This window comes from Platalea leucorodia, assembly GCF_965183815.1.
Source record: "Platalea leucorodia genome assembly, chromosome: 1".
Taxonomy (NCBI): Eukaryota; Metazoa; Chordata; class Aves; order Pelecaniformes; family Threskiornithidae; genus Platalea; species Platalea leucorodia.
In genome coordinates, this window is record NC_138823.1 from 39,153,808 (window position 1) to 39,176,038 (window position 22,231).

The 22,231-nt window shown below is 42.5% G+C and overlaps 1 protein-coding gene across 1 annotated transcript in view; it reads left to right on the forward strand.

The window, feature by feature from the left end:
- Nucleotides 1-201: 201 nt before the first annotated feature.
- The window catches only part of CYP7B1 (cytochrome P450 family 7 subfamily B member 1), a gene marked incomplete at both ends in the record, with an annotated part of 123,754 nt that continues 101,724 nt past the window's right edge, over nt 202-22,231 (forward strand). Inside the window, one exon of the mRNA XM_082315981.1 lies at nt 202-296. Within this exon, the coding sequence (XP_082172107.1) occupies nt 202-296 (95 nt within the window). The remainder of the gene's footprint in view (nt 297-22,231) is intronic.

The window sequence follows — 22,231 nt, forward strand, 5'->3', positions numbered from 1 at the left end:
CCGGGGAGGAGCCGGCCGGGTCGCACCGGGCCCTCTCGCCAAGTCCGGCTCCGAGCAGCCAAACCCAGCCCCCTGGGCTCGGGGTGGGCGGGGAGGGCCGGCCGGTCGGGCGCCTCGCCTGCAGGGACCGGGAGGACGGGGGAAACTTTCCTCCGCGCCGGCGGCGAGGCACCAGCGGCCACCGAGGCGGGCTCTGCCGGCATGGGCCCCGACGCGCTGCAGCTCGGCACCTACGGCGGGGCGGCCGCCGCCGCCCTGCTCCTCTGGGCCGTGTGCGTGCTCTGCAGGAGGAAAAGGTACCGGGGCGGCGGGGCGGGGGGCGGCCGCCGCATTCCTTCACGGCCGCGCCGGGGGAGCGGGGCTGCGAGGCGGGAGCCGAGCCGCGCATTGGGCCGCGCTTCCCTCCGCCCAGCCCCTCCGCGCCGGGAAGCCCTATCAGCGCCCGCCGCCGCCGCCTCCCCGCCGGGCCGGGGGCGGTGGGGCCCCGGGGGATGGCGGCCCGCGGCCCCTCGTTGCGGCTGGGGCGAGCGCGGCGGCCGCGGCGCCCCGGGCGGCCGGTGCTCGGCGGGGCTCCGGCGCCGCTCCGCTCCGCTCGGCTGCGGCGCGGCGGCCGGAGGCGAGGGAGAGCGGAGAGCGGGGGCGGTGCGGGGCCGCGGGCGGCGGCGGCGGCGGCTCCTCTGCTGGCCGGCGGGTGGGGGCCGCCGCTCGCACGTGGGTGCTGGGAGCGCCCGGGGCGGCTGCTCTCGCCGCGCGGGGCTGGGTGGAAGCCCATGCTCCGAAAGAAGGGTGCACGAAGCCCGTAGCCTGGCCCCTGGCACGTGAATGTCAGTCACCCTCAGGTCTGCTAAAAACCTGGGCATCACCTGTGCGCCGGGTGTAGCAAAAGAGACCCTGTGCGGGACTTGGCAGCCTTCCCGCGGAGTCCAAGGTGCGCTGACCTTGTCTGCGGAGGCAAAGTGGACAAATGCTGCTGGGTTGCAACATCGGCCCTCCGCTGCTGCTTTCTGCGTGATGGGTAGCTGGCAGCGGTGTTGGCAAAGCCCCTGGACTCGGGTCATGGACCTTTCGGTGACTTTTTTTAGTGTCTCTCACGGTGTTGCCTTTAGTTTCTTTCAACTATATGATCTAAAACTTCACAGGAGGTACACGCAAGTTTTGGGACACTTTAAGTAGAAGTTGCAGGTTTTTTTGGGGGAAACAACTGTCTGGAACTATTCTTTCTGTCTGAACAACACCTGTTTCTTTATATGCTAACCTTTTCCCGGGTATTTTTGACTTGTGTTGCCAACACTTGATGCTCTTCAGTGTCTGTTGCGCAGCTGATGGATAGACGTGTGTAAAGGCTTGATGGAGGAGGAGTGAAGAAGGGGAGGGATCAGTATGTACTGTACTGTTTGCTTATTTTTTTAAATTGCGTGATGAAATGCATAGCAAATATTAAATTTAATTCTAAATAGTAAACAATTACTATTCCTAATCATTGAAAGTTATTTTTGGAAGGTGTAGACATACAAATGCAAAAAAGAAATTGCAGTACTAGCCTCTAGAAAAGAGTCAGAAAGTCAGTCTGGCAGTTTTTAGACCAATAACCCTAACTTTGGGACCGTGTATAAAATGAATCAAATAACAGAGAAAAACAGTGAAAATTCTTGTTTTGATCCCAGAAGGCATCTGGTCACTGACTGTAAACAGAGATGGATTATTTCCATGATGTCTGTTTTGGAACCATTATTAATGTGATTTGAGTTAGAGAGCCCAATCCATCCCTTAAGTGGAAGACATCCATTCCAATGTTCAAGTGGGGTCATCCCGTAACACAAACTACTTGACAGAGTAGCTTAGGATGCAGCTTCATGTTTCAGCTCAGCTTACTGAGTGGATAGCAGCTGCTCAACTGGTCACTCCTCCTCCTCCCTGTTGCTTATCTGACCCCGTGAGCTGGTTCTGGGAGTTAAACCTGCGAAAAACTATTTACTTTTTTTTGATAGGTTTTGTTTCCTGCAACTTTAGCTCCCTAAAGGAGGTCAGCACAGAAAACAAAGGGGAGCAGTGAGGACACGGTCAGGCCAAATGGGATTGTGTGTCATTTGAGGGTTAGAAGCAGTTGTACTGGCTCAGCCATGCTATAAAATTGTGCCTGTGATTAGTAGAAATTCTAGTAGAATTGTAATGGGCTGAATTTTTGAAAATGGAAACAGGCAAAGCTCTTTCTAAAGTCTTTGGCCAGATGTCAGTGATAGGCAAAAAGGATCAAAGAACCCATTTTGAGTTACTTTCATAACCCTCGTGGCTGTAGAGCTTTTTAAGTCAGCTTTTTAGAGTCTATATGGACATTTGTGCCACAACAGAATGATAACTATACAGGAGGCCTCAGCAAGAAGGCATACTGTTTTCCCCAAAAAACCAAACTGTTGTTTGATAAATAAACTACTTCTTTTAATCCTGTGGTGCTTCTCAAAGAAGTTTACAAAGCATCAGCGTGCAAGCAACTGGAAATAAAAAGTGGAAAACCCCATCAACCTCTGTGTAGTACAGTCCTCAGCATAAGTTGCTGGTGTAGAAGTGCTATCCTGCTCCAGTAAAACATGCAATTATTGTTTATTTTTTTTAGCATAAAGGAAGAAAAGAAATTGTGCATGCTTTTGAGAGATGCCTGGCAGCAGCCTGGCTGCCTTCAGCAGCCATTTCTGATCTGCAGGAAGAAAAGCCATGCTAAGGGTGCAGTGGATTAAAAAATGGGGATAAGGCCTAGTTCATGCTCTTCAGATTTGGTGCAAGTTTGTGATCTCCCCTTGCTTCTCTGACCCTTATCTGTTTATCCATCCCCATGTATCCTCCACGTGTCAGATGTCTTCTTTCCCTCTCTCTTATTTGAATCTAACAAACCCAGCAGCAGGGGGGGCTACCCTCCTCAGGAATCCACAAAAAACATTTGGGAACATGTTGACATAGTGGCTGTTGGCAGGTTACTGCGTCAATAAATGCCAAAGTCAAGGTTGTACTCCTGGTCATGGATCACACCCATTTGGACAGAAACGCAAACAATTCTAGTTTTGTAGAGCTTGTCTATGCAAGAAAACATGTCACTACTTCACCTATGCACGTGTTTTCATAGAAATTAATATGTTGCCCTAATCTTGGTATGCTTGTACCAGTGTGCAAACTCTGTATAAGGGGATTGTTGTGCTTAAGGTACCAAGATAATAAAATTTAACATCTTAACATCTACGTGTGGGTTCCATCTAGGATACCAACAGTAGTCAAATGTCTGTATATATAAATGAAGAGTTTAAGTAAGTAACTATATGCTGCTAAGTGTTAACTTGCTCTTCAGAGTTCGGTAAGTTTGTTTTACCCGATAATGCCTCTCTCCTGCTCGACTGAGGCGAAGCACAACCACCTACGTGGCTCTGAGAGTTACGTGTCCAGGAGCATAACAACGGTTTGTATGTCCCAGAGAAGAAAACTCCCCAAATCCATCCCTGATACTCCTTAAGTAGGTATTGCAGGATTTCGCCTTTCTTGGTCTGAGGTGCTTGTGCTTCATTCCTCTCAGGCTGAGTGCTCATTACCGGAGAAAAGATTTTGTCAGAAGAGGTGTTGTATTGCCTTAATCTGCCGTTGCCTTTTTCTGTAGTGCAGTTGGGGTAGTCCGGAGTTACCAGGTTTCAGGTTGAGTTCAGTACAGGTTTTCTTATTAAAGTATTTACATCTACTCTTTGGAGACAGCAAAGAAAGGAAGAGGAATTTCCTTTTTTATAAATGTTTATCATTTGAGTGCTGGTGGCAGTAATAACACAAAGGAAACTAATTGGAGTCTTTGCCAGGTTTCGTATCACAGATGGTGAAGAAACAGAAGTAGAACAAAAGTTTCCTTAATCACAGAAAATTTTATTTTGAGTTAAACTTCAATGTCAAATGAGGCTCATTGCCTTCTGTATGCTGCAGAAAGATCTCCCTCTTACTGGTTAATGAAGAAAAGTCTATCTCGGCTGTTTGCTGGGGAATGTATTTTCTCCAGAGAGCGCTTCCTTTGTGCCGCCACGTGAAAGTATTTCTGCTATGGCAAAACCTGATGACTTCATAGCCTGGAGATTGTGCAGATTACTCTCTTTTGCCTTCATAGAATGACTAAGTCAGCCCCAGCTTTATGTTTATTTTGTTTTCAAACTGTTTTTCCACGAGCCATGCACAGTCTCACAGAGCAGGAGGCGAGATGGCAGGTGAAGCCAACTCCTGCTCGTCTCCCAGCAGCAATGCTGCCCAAGTCAGGGAAGGGCCCTCGAGGTCAACAGGGCTTGGCTTCTATAGGTGTGGTATTATTCCATTTTTTCTTGCTCAAATTGATGTTTACTTTTGGCTGCTAGTGTTTATTGCATGTTCATGACTGAAAACGATCACAAATTGTAACCGAGAGATTGGGGACAAGGCTGGGATGCTCTCTGCCTCCCTCCTTGCTGGGCAGACACTGCAAATTACCAGGCAGGGGAAGAGGCTCAGGCTGACCACAAATTCAAACCACTGGCTTTGGGGAAGGGAACAGTGGAGAGAAGTGGAACAAAGATTGTTGCGTCCGTATTTATCCATTGAAACTGGATCCTGCAGTCTTGAGGTTTGCATCCCAAGGTTTGTCAGATAAAGAAGACACAGACGCAACCTGGAAATAGTCATAAGAGGTTTATGTCTGCTTGGAAAGTTAACACATGTCCTATGTGAGCTACACCGATGAAGAGGTTTGTAAAAATTATTCCCTCTGCAGCTCTATAGGTTGGCATTTTAATTATTATGAATGGGCTTCACAGTCAAGATTGCTTACAAGGAATGATACAATATACAGCATGTGTAACCTGTGTGGGTTTTACTGTATAGCAGTATAGGAATTCCCATTCTGGGTTATACGGGCACTTAAGTTCTAATACATTATTTCTGACCAGTTTCTAATGTGTCAGAACATGGTATAAAAAAAAATTAAACAGTATAATTGTAGATTAAAGTCAACATAAGAAGAATTACTTGATAAATTTCTCAGAAAGGATTTTGCTATGGCCTGAGTTATGGATTTAAAGGCTTGTTGGAGCAAAGTGTCCTTTATTTTTCTCTTTTACTTTGTCCTCTAAAATACCTCCAACCTATGCAATTGCATTCATCTAAGATACTTTTCCAAAAAATTGCTCTCTTGAACCCAGATAGATATTGTTGAAAAGAATATAGATTTCGTCTTTGCCTTCAAGAACATCTTATCCTTCTCTGTGACAAGCTGTGAGCTTGCTAACAGCTCTCTTACCAAGTGAATTGTAGTTCACAAGATGTCATCAGCCTGTCTTTTTTACCACTTCTGCTAATTTAGGCAATATGTTAAGGTAGTTTTCTGTTGGAGGGAACATCAGGAAGGACAGATAGAAGGATACCAGAAAAATCTAGCCTCTCCCTTCTTACCTTGGCTTTCTACAGAGGCCTTTTTCTCCATCCTTTTGGTTGGAGTTCTAGGGACTGCGTGTGTTTTCATGACCTCCTTTTGTTTAATGTCATTGTCCACTTTTACTCCACTCTGAAAAGATTAGGACTGAAGACTGAAACTGTTCACAGCAGAAAAGTAACAGTTCTGTTTCTTAAGTAGCCTTAAGAAACCTTTCTTTCTCACCACCACACTTGGGTTTTCTGTCAACTGTTCGCTGCTGTGCCAAGATATGGTGGAAGCTTAGTCCTCTGCTTGCTTCTTCTGGTAAGAGCTTAGTGAAGGTCGAATAAAACAAAGTAAGCAAAACCATAGCCTTCTCAAGATGCACAAGACTCAGTTCACTGACTTCTGAGTTCTCTTACGGCACTAATAGACCTGGAGAGCTGTTACATTATGGGTCTTGCACAATAGCGTGTCTCAGGACAAGTTTTTCTTATTTCTTTTCAGCACTGCTTCTCATCCTTCTGACATGTAGTCCATGTATCATGTACATCTTGGGTTCTGCTTCCTACCAAGGCTTTGAAGATGACACTGAAGATGACACCACTTTTAGCAGATAATGAACTTTTCCAATAATCTATGATTTACAGTATTCTTTGCTTAAGGTACACTGCCACCTAGCAACAGTTTCCCTTCCCTCCCAGTTTCCTTGACCTGCTTTGTCGGGGGTTGTTGAGTTTTAGTTTGTACCTGGTCTCGTCTTCCTTAGCATCCAGAACCCATCAGTAGATGCCATGCTGGTAAATGTGTGTGTGTGTGGTGTGGAGATATTTTTAGTGCCAATAAGAACTTCTGGCTTCAGGTTTCTCACAAAAATACAATGGTTTTTACTTTTACAGTGGTTTTTCCTTCCATTTTTTTGTGCAAAATGCCTGTAATCTTTTTATTTCTTTTTTTTTTTCCCCCTTGAAATGCTTGCTTTTGCTTGCTTCTGTTCATTGTTCTTTGGAGGAAATAAAATTAAAGGCCAAGAATTAAAGGGAATTACTTTCAGCTCTTTTTTTTTTTTTATTTCAGTGCAACATGAAGCATGGAGCATCCATCTACAGCACTGTACACAAATGCACATAGCTTACAGAAAGTATGAACGATTAACCCTTCTGCCCCTCCTCCAAGTTGATAGTCCTAAAGGTATGAATGAGGAAAACCCAAGCAAATACAGACTGCTTCAAAAATGAGATTCATGCTTGCTACTTTATTTAGAGGAGGAAAGCACGCTAGTTGGCAGATCTTAGCTGAAACGTTACATATAAAGGCTGGTGTGAAGGAAGGCACGAAGGGGCAAATCTTAATCCCAGTATCCTCTTACAGGAGATATTAACTACTTCTCCTTTAAGCACGATGGCAAAATTTGCCACCTAATGTGTTTTAATCGCTGGTGATACAACTAGAGAGCTACATTGTCAGGCGACTGCAGGACAGACTGGAGTCCTGACCCACAGAGCTACCTGGGCCTCCGACTCCCCCAGCCAGGAGGGACTTCAGGGGGATGCGGGGACCCGCGTGCTTCCCGAGCTTGCAGTCTTGCCTGCAGACTCCACCTCAGTTCCCCCGCTGTAAATTGGAGGTCAATGTGGTCTCCTCATGGTGTACAGATAAAGCAGCCGAATGCTTCACAGGGCACTCTGATGGTTGCCAGAGAAGATGAAAAAAATTCTCCCATGGTATGACCACTCAACGTGTGCTGACGAACTGTTGACTGCCCACTGCCTTTCTCCTGTATGCTGAAGTACAAGTTCTAGTTACTGCTTTAAGCCAGAAGTGCCACAGTTTTTCACAATATTCAGCTAAGCTGGTGGATGATGTCAGCTGCTTTAGTGTTCTGCTCAATTATGAGAATTATGCTCCCACATAAAATTGTTTGGGTTTTTTTTCAGTCAAGTATTTTGATTAAGAAGTTGGTCAGAGCTTGTTTTAGTGTAGTAGTATAACTGTTCTCAGTACTCCATCTAGTCACTTACTTAACTTAGTGCATCGTAATGCCAGGGAGTGGGGGAAATATAGAAGCTAAAAGAAACAGCATAAGTGCAATGTTAATACACTATATGAAGTTAAGGAAAATCTCACAGTTAAGTTGGCAGTCTTTTTCTCTTTTATCCAAGTTTTATAGAGCTACTTGGTAGTAGAGCCAGGGTTGGAACTCATTTTCCTGACTTCTAGTTTTGTGCTTTAACTTGCTGCCTTTCCTTTCCAACACACTTACCATACATGACATTGTAGCTGTCTGGTAAACTAACTTTTTCAACCATGAGGCAGATTTTGAATTCTGATTTAAAACTTCAGTAGTGTTCCTTTTCTTTCCCCACCATTTACTGATCTTTCTACAAGATGCGTGTAGGTTTTTAGGCTAATATCCATTTGCACGCCGTCTGGGAGAATTTTGGCTGACTGAGAGTCCCATAAAACAAAAGTTTCCTCTTTACAAACCACATGGAGCTTGGCTGTAGATATTCAGTTCCTTTCTCCACAAACTGTTTTTAATGGTGCCAGATTCTTCTGTTTCTTCTCCTTGTTTGGCACATGTCAGGAAAAAAAATCTTGGCTCTCATATAGAACATATCTTGTTTCCTCTTAACTGCTCGTACTTTCTATTCGTAATTCAAATCAGCAGAAAAATGCTATGGTTGTTCTTCTCGTGATTTAATCTTGTAGTTTCCTAAGCAATATTCTAATGTTCTTAAAAAAATGTTCTCCTTCATACTGCAGGCCTGACTGACAGTAGGAGGTTCTAGCTGAATGCAATGGATGCGTCCCTGTTAATTTGGGAGAGTATTGCATGGTGTCCTGAGAGTGTGGCCTGCTCAAGCCCTGTGGAGGCACGTGAAGAAAGAACAGACGAGCAAAATGAAGCTAAAATGGGATGTTAGAAGTGTGTCCTGTCTGTCACACAGCTGTCCCTTTCTGACGCTGCAGTGAAAACCCAGATTGCAACACTGCATGTTGCAGGCTCATGTCCATAGCGGGAAGTTGAAGAAGCATCTCCTTCCTGGCCCATGGCATCCCAGGGACCTGTCGGAGAGCCTGTGCCTGTTTGTCACAAGCTACTCTTGTTGCTTGCTGACAGCCTCGCTCTGCACCCATGGAGTTCTTGTTTATATGAGTCAATCCGCGACTGATGGCTAAGACAGAGTGCAGCACTGCTAAGTGTGGTTGCCTATTTGATTTCTTGTGGATCCCCAGAAAAATCAGCAAACCGCTTAGTGGCTGGCTCACCTCAATCCCAACCTCACCCCAGATCCTTGCTTCTCAGAAAGCCCTTCCCCAGATTGTTCCTGAGTGGTCATTACAAATTCTTATGTCACTTGCTTGACCTAAAAAGATTGAACAAAATGCGAAATTTTTGAATGATATGTTGAAAAGATGATCATAGAAAATTGCCACATTTTCATTACTTTTTTAAGTGATGTAGTATTTGGAAAAAAATAATGGTCTCATTTCAACACTGTGTGAGAATGCAGAAGTTCTGCCATTATTAGCTCTGGCAGTAGTTACTTTAAAAAAAACAAAAAACAAAGCTAAAAGGAACCTGTATATTCCTCAACAAGACAAACTACTGCTGTTAAAGCACAGTAGAGAGAATTGATGGAGAATTGGTGATTAAAATGAAGTTCCTGAGAAGTCAGTATTTCAGTCTTTTTGTACTCTCTCTTTGTATGCATGCCAGCAGAAGGGTGGATTTTCCCTTTTGTCATGGTGTAATACTGTAGTCTTTGAAAGCTTCAGAGGGATGGTCTCCAACTTTCTAACAGGGCCCCAAGGAAAATCAAAGTATTTTCAGTTACTCTCATTTAATCTGGTTAACAAAAGCAGAATGCTTACCGAAGGAAGGACAGTTGCTGGTATCTCTTCGGAGAGAATTTGAGTGACTTCCACTGCTGGTCCACTCAACTGATGCTGCTGTAGCATTTGGTCATCGCTTCCCTAGCTGGGAAGTACTGCTCCATGTTTTCCTCTTCAGTGCTGGCATGGTTTTTTAGGTTACAGTAGCTCCTCTCCAGAGCTTCTGGTGTGTGATAGATCATAGCCATCCTAATTCTCTCCAGCTGGTTTTTCAGCATGAAAAGCTTTGGGAGTCACATTTGGGAAGCTTCCCTGAAAATAGCTCAAATAGCGGATTGATGACAAGGTATAATTTTTTTCCTTCAGTTGTTCAGGAATTGATCTGTGATATTCACCCATCTCAGACCACTTACACTTCATTAAGACAGAAGAAGCCTCTCTGGAAGGCTTGCTGTTGTTTCAGTAGGTACCAGTATATGTAAAATGTTTCCAGTGGACTATGTGTTTCTTCCTTACTCCTTTTGAAAACTTCTGTTATTTTGTTGGATGGGATTTTTTTCAAATTTTTTTAAAGAGTTTCAGATGTCTAGGTTAGTTTTCAGCATGGTAACTGTTTTGCTTAAATAGCAAATTTCCAAGCCCTACAGCTGAGGGCGAGGCATGTTGCCAGAGCACGCACTGCAATGCTCGTGTGCGATTCCCGTTTAAAAAAGAGCAGCTGTGTAGCTGTACGAGAAGTGAAAATGTCTCTCAGTTCAGGAGTCATCCAAGAACCAATTGTAAAACATGATGAACCTGCAGAATTGATATTTGGGCAAAACAGGGAGGAAAAATGAAAGTACTGGGAGGACAGGCTTGTACGTGGTGCTCTTTTTAACCCTAAATGCATGCCTGAAAGATTCTGATTCAACAGAAGTAGGACTTAGACGTGTGTATCTGATGATGAAATTAAGCTTACAATGCATGACAGTATACCAAGGATGTTTGGGCTTTTCAGTAACAGTTGCCAGCAGAGCATATGTGACCGATGGAGATTCATGTCCAGCCCCTGAAGTGCAACAAGCCGGGTTCAGAGCCTGGGCTCCTTCTGAGGACCAAATGAGGGAAATTTGAAGTTTGTGTCCTAGCAGCTTGCACGTAATATCCTTTAGACCCAGGTTAAACTATCTGTTGCTGCTAAGGAGTGGCACAGAATTGTTCACAGCAGGACAGGAGAATTTCCCCATGTGTGTCAGTGTTCAGTGGCTTGGGAAACAGCTGCTTGCGTAATGTCTGGTTTGTGGTTGAACAGACAGTTGAATTTCTGGCACTGCTGCTTTAAGATACAAAAATGCTAATTAAGCTTCAAAGAAATCTTGCATATGTGAATGAGTCAGTTTTTTTTTTTTTTCTGTAAGCTGTTTAGTTTCTTGCATCCTGTGTAGTGAAAATGCTGCTAGATCTTACTTGATATTACCACATTACGAGAACAGGGATTTTTTTCATAACCTGTGGACTTCCTCAGATAGAACCACATCAGCGATAATAAATTTAGAGCCTTAAAAACCTGTTGTTATGAAGACTTTAAAATAAAACTGTGCATACTGCTCCTATTGGCTCTGCGGTGGTAAGAAGCTAAAATAGACAATGCTGAGATCTGTTGGGCTCAAAAGAAAGTTCAGGCTTCCTGGCTTCGTGATCTCATTTGCAAAAATAAGACATACCTTCGTGTGTTGCCCTCAGGAACAGATATCCAATAAAGCACAGTTGTTGTGACCCATCCAGTCTTATCTCCTGCGTAGCCTAGGCCATTGCAGTGTCTCCTGCATCAGCTATGTTAAATTGTGCTTCAGCACAATTGTGCACAGAAGGATGTCCTGCCTTTGGTTTCCTTTTTCCTTTGAGTGATGAGTAGTCCAGTGCTTATCCCATAGGCTGTTCTTACCATTCTGCTTCACTTTAAGAAAGGGGGGTGAATTCAATCTCGTAAGTGGATGCGTGTGTCCTTTTAAACATTGAAAAGATTTAGTTAGAAGTGATGAAAGACAGCCTAAGATGGCATCCAAAACTAACAAATAAGGACATCTCCCGTTCAAAGTATGGAATACTGCTGTTGCAAATAAATACCTGCTTAAAGGTGCTGGCAAGCTCATCTGACACATCTTTAATTGTGCCTTGATGGCAAGTTAGTGTGGAGTGAAGCAACTTGCTGTCTATCGTTTCTCTCCACGCCAAGAACATTTGTGTGGACCAATGTATGTATACTGCCTGCTGCTGCTCTGTAGTCTCTGCATTGCATGCTTGCATGCTTTTGGGAAAAAGGAGAAGAGCAGCCAGTTTTTTTAGCCAAGGCTATAAAAAACAGAGATAATTCAGATGGGACCAGATGAACTAATGCTTCATTTTTTTGCTTAGACATTAATAAAATCTTGTTTGTTTTGTTTTGCACACCATTTCAGTGTATCTTTTTTATAATAGTACCTCTGAGACTATTGTTTAAGAGCCAGGTATGTGTGTGATTTCATGCCTCCAACTTGTGGTTCAGCAGTTCCAGACACTCAAATGCGCTGTGTGCAATAGAAACATGAGGGATAAAGCAACTGTAGTGATAAGGTTCATTTCATCAAAATGAAAGCCCAGGAAGATTTCTCTTGTAATTGTTTTCAGCACAAATATAATGTGCTGATTTGGAATGTCAGATGGTTTCTATCATCAGACCATGTGGAAAAAAACCCCCACAGTATGCTTATAGTTGTAACTTTGTAGGTAATTGGTGGTGTTAGGAGTGTCCAAGAGAGATATGCTTTTGATCCCTCAGCCGTTGAATTAAAGAATTCACATGGGGCTCAGTTTTTGGTGAAGGACTGCAATGTTGGAGATGGCAGAAAGATGGAAATCCCGGTGTGTGCTATGATGATGGTGGCTTTTAAAGTGAAGGCTACCCTAGGTCTCCCACGTGTGCAGGGCATTGCCATCCCCCATAGCTTTTCCCAGTGGGCAGGACCCAAGGCTCTGGGTGACAAAATCCCTGCTATTACCACCCATGACCATTCGTGCCTCTGGTATCCTATTTAGTCCCAGGCACACTGATCAGATATAGCTACAGATTCAGCCCTGCTGTTTCAGATGCTTCTTTTTACTTTTTGTGGCAAATATCAAATCATCTCCTTAAAGGCAGCAAGGTAGTGGAAAGTCTTTCCTGCTCATGGCAGTCAGTTAATTTCTCAAGATTGTGGAAGGTTCAAATCAGTTAATTGTCAGCCAAACTATGAATTTTACTGCAAGTCAGTACAGAATATGGACATCTCTTTCATTTTCCAAGGTTGAGCTCGTCAAAGAGGCCTCAATAAACATGACTTTGCACGCTAAATTTCTCAAAACTGCTCTATAAATGGAAAGCAACCAGGACAGCTGGATTCCGTAATATAAATAAGGTCCTTGGGCCCTACTGCAATTCTGCTGATAATCATTATAACCTGACTGCAGAATTTGTCTGGTGGGTAAAGCTAGATTTATGTCAGTAAAGGGTAAAGTCTGTATTTATCACTTTCTGGTCTTTCAGCAGGCTTTATATTTTGTATCATCCCTTTTTTCCGCTAGGTATTAGAATGCTTTTTTTTTCTGATTTCTCAGTTTGCTTTTTTCACTGTTCACAAAATTCACTGTGCTGTATAGGAGCTGTCCTCATGAATTCCCATTGCTCTGCTCAGGGGGTAAGCTAGGCTAATGAGACCCTTCTTTGTTTCATTTGAGTGGGTTTTGCTAATTGCTTTTATCACACTGGAACCTGTAAGGGGATTTTTCGTAGACAAAATGACAATAAAAAAATTAAGCGCTTTTGTTGGTAAGTCACCTGGCAATTCCGCCTGGATCCTCAACATAGCTGTCAGCAGATGTGAGTGACTCCTTAACGTCCAGTGCCTCTAATTGCCCTTTATTTCCCCTCTGTTCTTGTGTGGGATTTATTTCTCAATTGATGGGATGGAACCCGAAAGCAGGTTGTGATGGAGTGCATCTCCAGTCAGTAGCAGGGAGAATGAAAGAGGAAATTAAGATGGGTAACATGCAGCAGGAAGAGAAATTTCATCCTACCTCCTGCCCTGTCCTGTGGTTGCAGCTGATCTCTTCCCATCCCACTTCATCCTCTTATCATCACTTCTGTACAGCTCAGCTCATGCTGGGAGCCTGCTGCTTCTGCAGACCTAAGGGGCAGGGACTTCAACACTTTGTCCTTCCAAAAGGCTCATGGTAGCTCCTTCAGTTATCCATTTGTATCCATCTTCTTCCCCAGGTCTTGTTCAGTATACTGATCATCAACCTATGCACTCACCTTTCCCCAGGATCATTATTTTCAGCATGAGGATGGTATTAAGTTTTATGAACTTCCTAAGAAAATATGACTGAATGAATTTCAAGCTCCAAGAATGAGATGGCAGCTGTTAGTCAAACGTGCCTAGGAGTGGACAGCCTCCATGAGTCCCAGGTAGGCCTGTGTTCTGGCTTTTGAAGAAAATTTATATTGAATCCTAATGGAGTTTACTGAATCATTGAATTTCTAATTATTGCTCTTTATGAATTTCACTAGGTTTATATTAAATCAAGATATATTGGGATTTTTTTTTTGTCTAGCTTGAAACTTTCCCTTTGAGCTACACTGTAGTCCCCTCTTATCTTCAACTTGGTCAAGAGTAGCTTGAAAGCTTCTTGCCTTTCCTGCAACACCTGCCTTCTGCAGGACGCCTTCCTTCACCCAGGGAAGGGATTGGAGCCATCACTATTCTCTTCATTTATATAATTCTGTCATTGCCCTGACACCAGTGTAATCTTCTTGACTGGCTGATCAAACTGATTTTCAACAGTTTTAGACAGAGTAAAAAATTAGTGCATTTAAGTCTTCCTTGATTTTTCTGGCAGTTTCTCTGTCATTCAGTCTAGCATTTTCTTTCTTTATCTCAAGTCCCTTTTGTTTTTTACTGTGCTTATCTTCCTCCCTATAAAATATGTGCTACGGCTGGCGTTTTCTAACCTTTAGGCCTCTAATTCTCCTAATCTCATGTTAAAGCAGTTAACGAGTGATAACAGACCCTTACCAGACTTTGTATTGTTGCAGTGTTTGACATGTCTTTTTGGCCTTACTTTAGACAGTTGAGGTTTTCCATTTAACTTCAGCAAGCCCAGGATTTTACCTTAGGTATTTGCTCACACTATAGAGCTTCTGCAGCTTTAGCATACAGCCAAATGAAATAATCTCTTCTCTAAGTTGTGTGTGTAGATCTAGCATTTTTGTGATTCATAACACATCAGTAACAACTGAAATACTTTTGCATAAGAAAAACTGTTCAAAATCACAGCAAATCCTGATGCTTTGGGCTTTTGAAAAGGGAACAGAGCTCTGGTTTGTGGTCCTGCTTCTACGAAGAAGCACCTTTGGATTTTGTAGCAGAGGGAGGTTTGTATTTTTACTCTGCAGGATGAAAATACACAGTAGCTACGGGCGCTTTTGGGAGAGTCATAGTCACCGAATTTCTCAGTGACATTTTAAGCACCAACAAAGTTTTGCCGACCTGGCTGCATTAGATGGGGTTGTGATTCGTCCTGCTTCTCACCAACACAGCTGTGCCTGCAGAAGCCCTCGGGCAGTAGCAGCAGTGCTTGGGGGGCAGGGGGGATTGCCATGGTAGCTCTTTCTGGTTGAGGAACCAGCTTAGTGCATCTGTTCAAGGCGGGTTTGCTCACATGGCATTTACCGACGAGTAGGGCAGACCAGGCCATATGGGAAGGAGTGTGAATCTTGATGCTAAAGACGTGCAGCCTGACCATGCGTGAGTTCTTTGCTTCTGCTGGACTTTGCCTTCACCATCTCACCATCCTTACATGGTGACTTACCTCACCATGTAAAGGATAATACTTGAAAGTTTAGTTAGTGTTCATAAGACTTCCCTTATGTCATGATTCAGTGAATTGCTGAAGCAATGGCTTCCTTTTAAGCCTTTGAATACCTTCTGACTTCAGTGGGACCTGAGCTTCTAAGTTGAGCAGAAGCTCAAATTTTTTGACAGATCAGCACTTTCTTGCCAAGGCAAATGTGAATTTCTGGTTTGATGGTATGATACGGAGTATATAGTAGTATTTCCTTGCCTTAGTGCTACTAATTCGGGGGGGGGGGGGGGGGGATGGGATGTGGTACTAATTTTATATTTTGAACAGAATTTCAAAGCTCAGTTTTGTTACAGTTAAAATGCCTTTATTTATCGATTCTTGAAGAGTTTACAATTCAGTATCTGGAATGCAATTTTAATCGCCTAAAAGTTCATGGAGGATGAGACCACTTCTTGTTGGTAACTGAGGTTATTTAAAAATAGAACTTTCACTTCCATCGGAATACACATACTGGTTGACAGCTTAAAAGGCTGGGCATGATTCTAGGTTTCCTTTCATATGCAATATTACATATATTTGAATTGTATGGATTGAGTGAAAGTATAATGGCCACATGGCCCTGATCATGAGGCAAACTTTTTTTTTCATGTTCCTAACACTGTGAAGCAGTGACTTGTCTCTCAGACTTCCTTCTGGGTCTGTAATGCTAGCGGCTGCATGTGGCTAACCAGAGTTGGCACACTCACTGTCCTCTGCTAAACCCACCCTTTTTTTTTCTTTCCATAAACTGTCACACTTGTGCTTAATCACATCTGCTGATGAGTCTGATACAGTGTTTTCCCCTGGGATGCTAACCTTTTAAAAGCAATCTGAAGCTTATTCTCCTTTCATAAAAAAGATGGGGAAGTATAATTCTATTGAATTATACAAAGCAAAAGTACTCTGTTACAGTGGTTGAGAAGGCTGAAGCTTTAGAGCTTTTTTCATTTGCAAGCAATAAGAGGCAGAACACAGTCAAGGACTTCTGTCTTCCAGCTGTGGACCGCATAGGGTGTGAATTTTCTGTAATTGTGATGACAAAACTAATCACATAGTTGCTAAAAGTGTCCAAGTGGCTTTTGAGCCACAAAGAGTTTTGTGACATTATAGTATTTTTTGTTTGGTTTGGGCATCTGGAAACTGAGATAGTGCTTCTTTAACAAAATCCATCCTGAGTTTGTGAGCAAGTTGTCCTGTGAGAAGCTCTTCTGGTAGCCTTCAGCTGCACAGAGCTGGCTGCAGTTTGTTATCACTGAATTTTTAAGAATTTCTTTTGGTCACTTTAGTACAAGATAGTTCCTTCTAGTATGAAAAAAAAAGTGTTGTGGGTAGTGAAAATAATGGGCTTTTTCTGTTGTGAAATGTGCATGTGTTCCTTCCCACAGAAACCAGCTGTGAGGGGAGAAAGAAGGGAGGCTGGGGGAAATCCCAGCATACGCTCAGGATGTGTGACAGGACCCAGTACCTGGGAAGTGATCCTTGTCCTACCCCGCAGGCAGAGCCACACTGAGCTTAATTTTTTTTTTTTTTTTTTTTCTTTTTTCAAAAGAAAGGACATTTGTCTCATCAGCTATCATATTCACGCCATTGCAATCACAAAGCGTGTAAGTCCTCTTCTCTGGTTTTTCCTTACCATCCGGAGTATCACTTCTCCTAATCCTGATGTTCCATCCTGAATTGACAGCTTCAACTTCAACTTTAAAATCATTCCATTTTTAGCTAGGCAGTTTTTCCTAAATTAATGAGGACTGTAAGCAAATGGGAAGATAACTCCTGGGTGTAGGATGGAAAAGGTGTAGGGTAGGTAGTTTAATTGGGGTATAACAAGTTGTAAAACTTTGGGAAACAAAGAGAGCTCATAAGAAGAGAATGGTAGACTGAAAACTCCATCCGTCCTTTGACTACTACCAGATTCAAATGTGCCTGCAATCTTAGCATACTAATGAACCACAACTGATACATTACGGATGCTTGTAAATAAGTAATCTTCTTTTAACTCTGGTTTAACTCCTGAAGATACTATTTTAGGTGCTTATTTTGATGTAAGCGTTATATACATTTAATTGTACTGTTTGGTGTCAAAAATTAAACTTAGCTAAATTGATAAATGTTTCATGATACATATCTTTTAAATAATACCAATACATAAGTCTTGTCAGCCTACAGCTTTATGACAATAACTTTTAAAAGAAAAAGATATCTTTTTTTCCTTAAAACTGATTAATATTGGTTTCTGTTTTCTTTAGTGTCAGTTACCATTTATCATCAATTCAGGCACTTGGAGTTCTTTGGGTGAAACTGGAAGCAAAGCCCAACTCCTGTAAAGTGAATTTTCTTATTAATGTGTTGAAATTAATTTATTTTCTGAGTTCACATATGACCCTCTGAGCTTGCATTTTTCCCTTTCGTTTTTTTTAAAAAAACCAAAAAAAGTGTTAGGGGTACCAAACTGTACTGTACTTGGCTTTCTTTAGATCTGTGGTTTAACTCCCCGGTGTGTCTGTGCTGCTGCAGCTATGGCAGTGCTGGAAGCCTTTGCTATCTGTGTGCTGTATTGATGATCTCTAAATCGTCATCTGTGGTCAAGTGTGCTGCTGCTTGGTACCAGTAGGTTGTCTTCACTCTGTGCCTGCAGTGATGGAGACACACTGGGGCTCAAATCACTGTTATTTCAACAAGACCCCACTGAAATAAAAATGCTGAGGCTTCACTGCTAAAGTTCACAGAAAAATTCAATTTATTATTGCAGTCATATAGTGTTGTCAGAAATGTTAACCTCTTTTTACAGGCTGATTAGTCAAGAGTTCAGTGAGGAGTTAGTCCAGACTTGGGATTCCTGGTCTGGGTCATCTACCGTGTTTCTCTGCTTTGTAAGAGAACCTGGGATACACCTGGCATACACCTCTCCCTAGAAAGCTCAGCTAGTTCTTCACCCTCGTGCTAGTGCCAGCTAGTGCTGTGAGAATCCAGCCTGGTTTTTATGCCCTTTGCACCGTTTTTGGACTGATGGACTTCACTGACTTCACTCAAGTCACCCATTTGCAGCAGGGATTAGGATGGTGCCCTGTATATCTGGCTCCTGCAGAGCAGGGAGCACCTGCCTTGCTCAGCAGGGAGCATCCTATTATATAAGGAGGCTCTGTCCATTTTTTCTGAGTAATTAGAAAGTTGTCTGAGTGGAACTCATGTACGATTAGGTAGGATCACTTGGATTTTCTCATGGATGAAAAGTAAAGGCTCTCTCATAAGCAGGAGTAACAGAAGATGGTTGATGTAGTATTAAGAATACAGTCATTTTATCTTGGCTTATTAAAAGTGGTGACTGCAATAATTAATAAATTTTTAAAGTAAGAAGGAATATGGAACAAAGACATTCAGGCAATTTGTTTGTAATTCCCCTAAATGTACTTTGCCTCACAAAAATTACTGCAAGAAGTTGATAAGTCTTTTTTGCTCTCCACAAAATCAAAATGAAATTGGTTTCCATTTTTCAACCTGGTGCTTCTGCCAGATTTGTTATGTTGGGAACACGATGTGGTGTAAAAGGCATCCGTAACCTCAGGCTCTCAAGAAAAGGCCCATGTTTTATACATTATTCTCTTCTCTTCGATGGATACCTTCTAGGAAATGTCTTTGTTAGTTGTTCTTTTTTCCAGCACAGAAATACTGCTTCAACATGTTCCGTACTGAAATGTCAGCGTTGTGCTGTTGTGTAGGTGGTAGTATGTATTATACACAGTTTTCAAAACCTGAATAATCAGTGATGTGCATGACTTTGCCAGGGAAAACAAATGGCTGTGTCATTTTGATTTCGGTATATCAAGAAAATGTAACCTATAAAAGTTAATTAGCATTCTTCCAGAAGGGGGTTGTTTAACTAACATCTTTGTTTCCATGTTTTCAGTTTTGTCAGAAGTTGGAGGGGAGTGTTTTATTCTGTTGCTAATATATACCCATAGATTTGCAGAGTATTTCACGGAGTTTTAGCTACCATGCATCTGTCCTTCATTTCAGTGAACAGCTAGATTTTCTGCTCACTTGAACAACTGCTTAGATCCACTAAAAATTTTTATTCTGGTTTTCATGTAATTTTTTACATAGTTTTTATAAATAAAATTCCTTGAGCCTGATGATGTTCCTCTTATCTATCAAAATGAGGTTTTGCCAGTGATTTTAACAGGAGAAATCCTGCCATTGTCATTGAAATCCTGACCGTCTGCATCGCTGGTTGCTGCAGGGAGTTGGTGGAGCTCCACCTCTCACGGGTTGGGTTCTCTGGTAGGCTCAGTTCTTCCCGTTCAGCCTGGATATTACTGACATTTGGCTATATCGGATGCACAAAAGTTTCTGGTGTAAAATAAAACTGAAGTTTGCGCACCCATAATACTGAACTAAGTAATCTCACTTTATTTTTCTGTGTAACTCTGCAATTCATTAGCCTTCCTCCACCACTTTAGAAACTAATTGATAGAAGATGTAGCTGTATGCACACCAGCATTACTTAACTGTGCTAAGGTAAGTTATAAAAATTAGAGAACAGGCTTCTCACGCACTAATGTCTAGACTGAGGTCTTCCCAAGATTGAAAAATCAAAGAATTGTCCTTTCATAGAAAAATTATATTGGCAGCTTTACAAATATTCTAGAAGTGGAGGTGAGGTTTTATTCTGGACATTACTTCTGGATGTTAGTATTTACAGAAAGTGTTTAAGAAAAAGCAGTCATTAGAGAAGTCTAATTTTTATTTTAATGAGGCCCAATTTTCAAGCCTGCTAAGCCTGCTGAGATACACTTGCTGTGTACCAGATCCTTCCCTTAAATGCTGAAGTTAAGACGGTATTGTGGATAACTTGGCTTCTTTTCCACTGCTCTGTAAATAAACACTTGAGACTTTGATTTGGGAGTCAGCTTTGATATTGTGTTGCTAAGCTGTATATTGAAATGCTTGGTGTCCTTTAATGCAAACCCTGGATGGTGGCTAGAACCTGTTCAGCGACTTCAGCGTCGTAACTGCCTGTGAAACCACCTCTCCTCCTTACTTAACCAAACTGCAGGGACTTGGAGATCCCTGGAGCTGGGTGAAAAAATGATCAGGAGCAAATATTTGAAAGATAATGGGATTTATTAGTCACAGTGAGGGAGAACTGAACAAATGGTGGGCTCCACAGCAGGGAGAGGGACTCAGGGCAAAGTAATTTCAGAACTGATGGTAGATAGAGGGCTGTTGTTTCTGAATTGCTGTTGTTGGGAAGACATTTCTGTGCTGCCTCGTTATGCTTAGGCCTGTTCTGAGCACGATCTGTTTGATTTTATCATCTCTTTGATTATAAATCCAAGAGCCTGTGAGAGCATCTACTCTGACCCTGTGCTTGAAGTGGGCTTTAGCATTTCACTTGACGATGCCATGCCAACATGCCTTTGGAAAGTATGCATCTTCCAGACCAGCCCTCTGACTTTCTTGGTAGCCAGTTCCTTTTTTTCCTCATCCTTGTGTTTAAAATACCACATTTATAACCAGGGTTTGTTGTTTCCTCATCACTAGTGGTTGCTATGTGTTTCTTCTCTAAGATGAAAGCCTGCTAAAGCTCAATTTTTTGCGCTTAAGACTTAACTGAGTTTTTGCAAGCTTCTTCATTTAACTGCGTCGTGGTTGATCCCTCTTTAGAGGTGGTGTCTTTATAAGAGGTTTTTGGGCTAAAACCCTATTTATGTCTGACAGCTGGAATTCAAGCCCCTGCAGGCTGATTACTAATATCCTTGCCCGTATTTCCAAGCCAATATGCTCTCCTACAAAGTTAAGTTTTCCTTCTTTTTATGATTTCCACTGTTTCTAACATGCTTGTTCTCTCCTGTCATCTTTAGTCCTACCAACCACATTACCATGTTTTGAATTTTTCCCTGTGAGGGCTCCAGATTGCCCTTACTCATTTGTAACAAACTAACTGCCTACAGATTGGGGGGGTTAAGCGAGGTTATTACAGAGGATTATTAGAAGCAAAAGAGAATGAATACCCATTAGAAGTAAAGGGTGGAAATCATAATCCTTAAGGTAAGACTATTTTTTCTCCCGCACATCCATAGGGTATGCCTTTCTGTCCTTAGTTTTTATTAGTAAACGTTGCCTTCAGTTCTTTACTGACCCAAGTTTTATAGTTTTCCAAACTTTGGTACTTCGGCTAATAGAAATCTAAGTAATCTTGAAGAATTTTAAATCACATTTGCATTTTCTTTTCCTGTTTTTTACCTCCCAAGTTAAAATTACTAGCTTTTCCTGTAGCGTTTCGAAACTGTGTTCTTTAAAGCTGTTGACTTTGGAACTGTCCACATTGGAAATAATCCAGGACATGATTACCAATTACTGCAATAGCAGCTTCCAGCCCAAAGATTTGTTTCTTCTATGTACATCTGCATAGTTACTCTGTCTTGAACAGGATATCTTTAGTACTGATAAGAGGTGACAACTCTAATGATGTTTTCTGACTGTCTGTCTGGCACCCAAAGAGAAGCCCCTCACAGCAAAATATTTAATCTACTGGATAGGTGCATGAGGATGAGTGCATCCCTAAGGTGTGAGAAGAGCTTTAATAATGATGCACAGTTTCCCTCTTATCACTCCTTCATCCCCAAACCCCTCGAGTGCAGAGCTGTAGCTATGAAACTAGAAGGAAACTGGGCAATGCTGTAGTGTTGTTGGGCCACGGGGTCTGCAAACCATACACAGCCGTAAGCCTCCACCCCTCCATGCTTCTGATCCAGGGTCCAGTGCAAAGAGCTGAGGCTTGGGAACCCAGCTGGGCGGCCAGGGCACGAAGCAAGCACAGAGACAGCCTTCAGGAGCTCTCAGATGCTTTAGCATCTGCCCTGCTGATTGCCAGAGCTTGTGAGCCCTGCAGTTTCTGTGCTTTGCACTGCCCTGCAGCCTCGTTGATCTTAAATGGCAGGAGTAAGGGCAGCTGTAGTTCTTGCAAATGAGACTGCTTTACTATTGATGCTGTATTAATGTATGTCATTTAACCATTTATTTCAAACTCTTTTGAACTTCCAACTCTAAGGAGTAGGTGACATTGTAAAAATACCCAAAATAGATCACTAACAG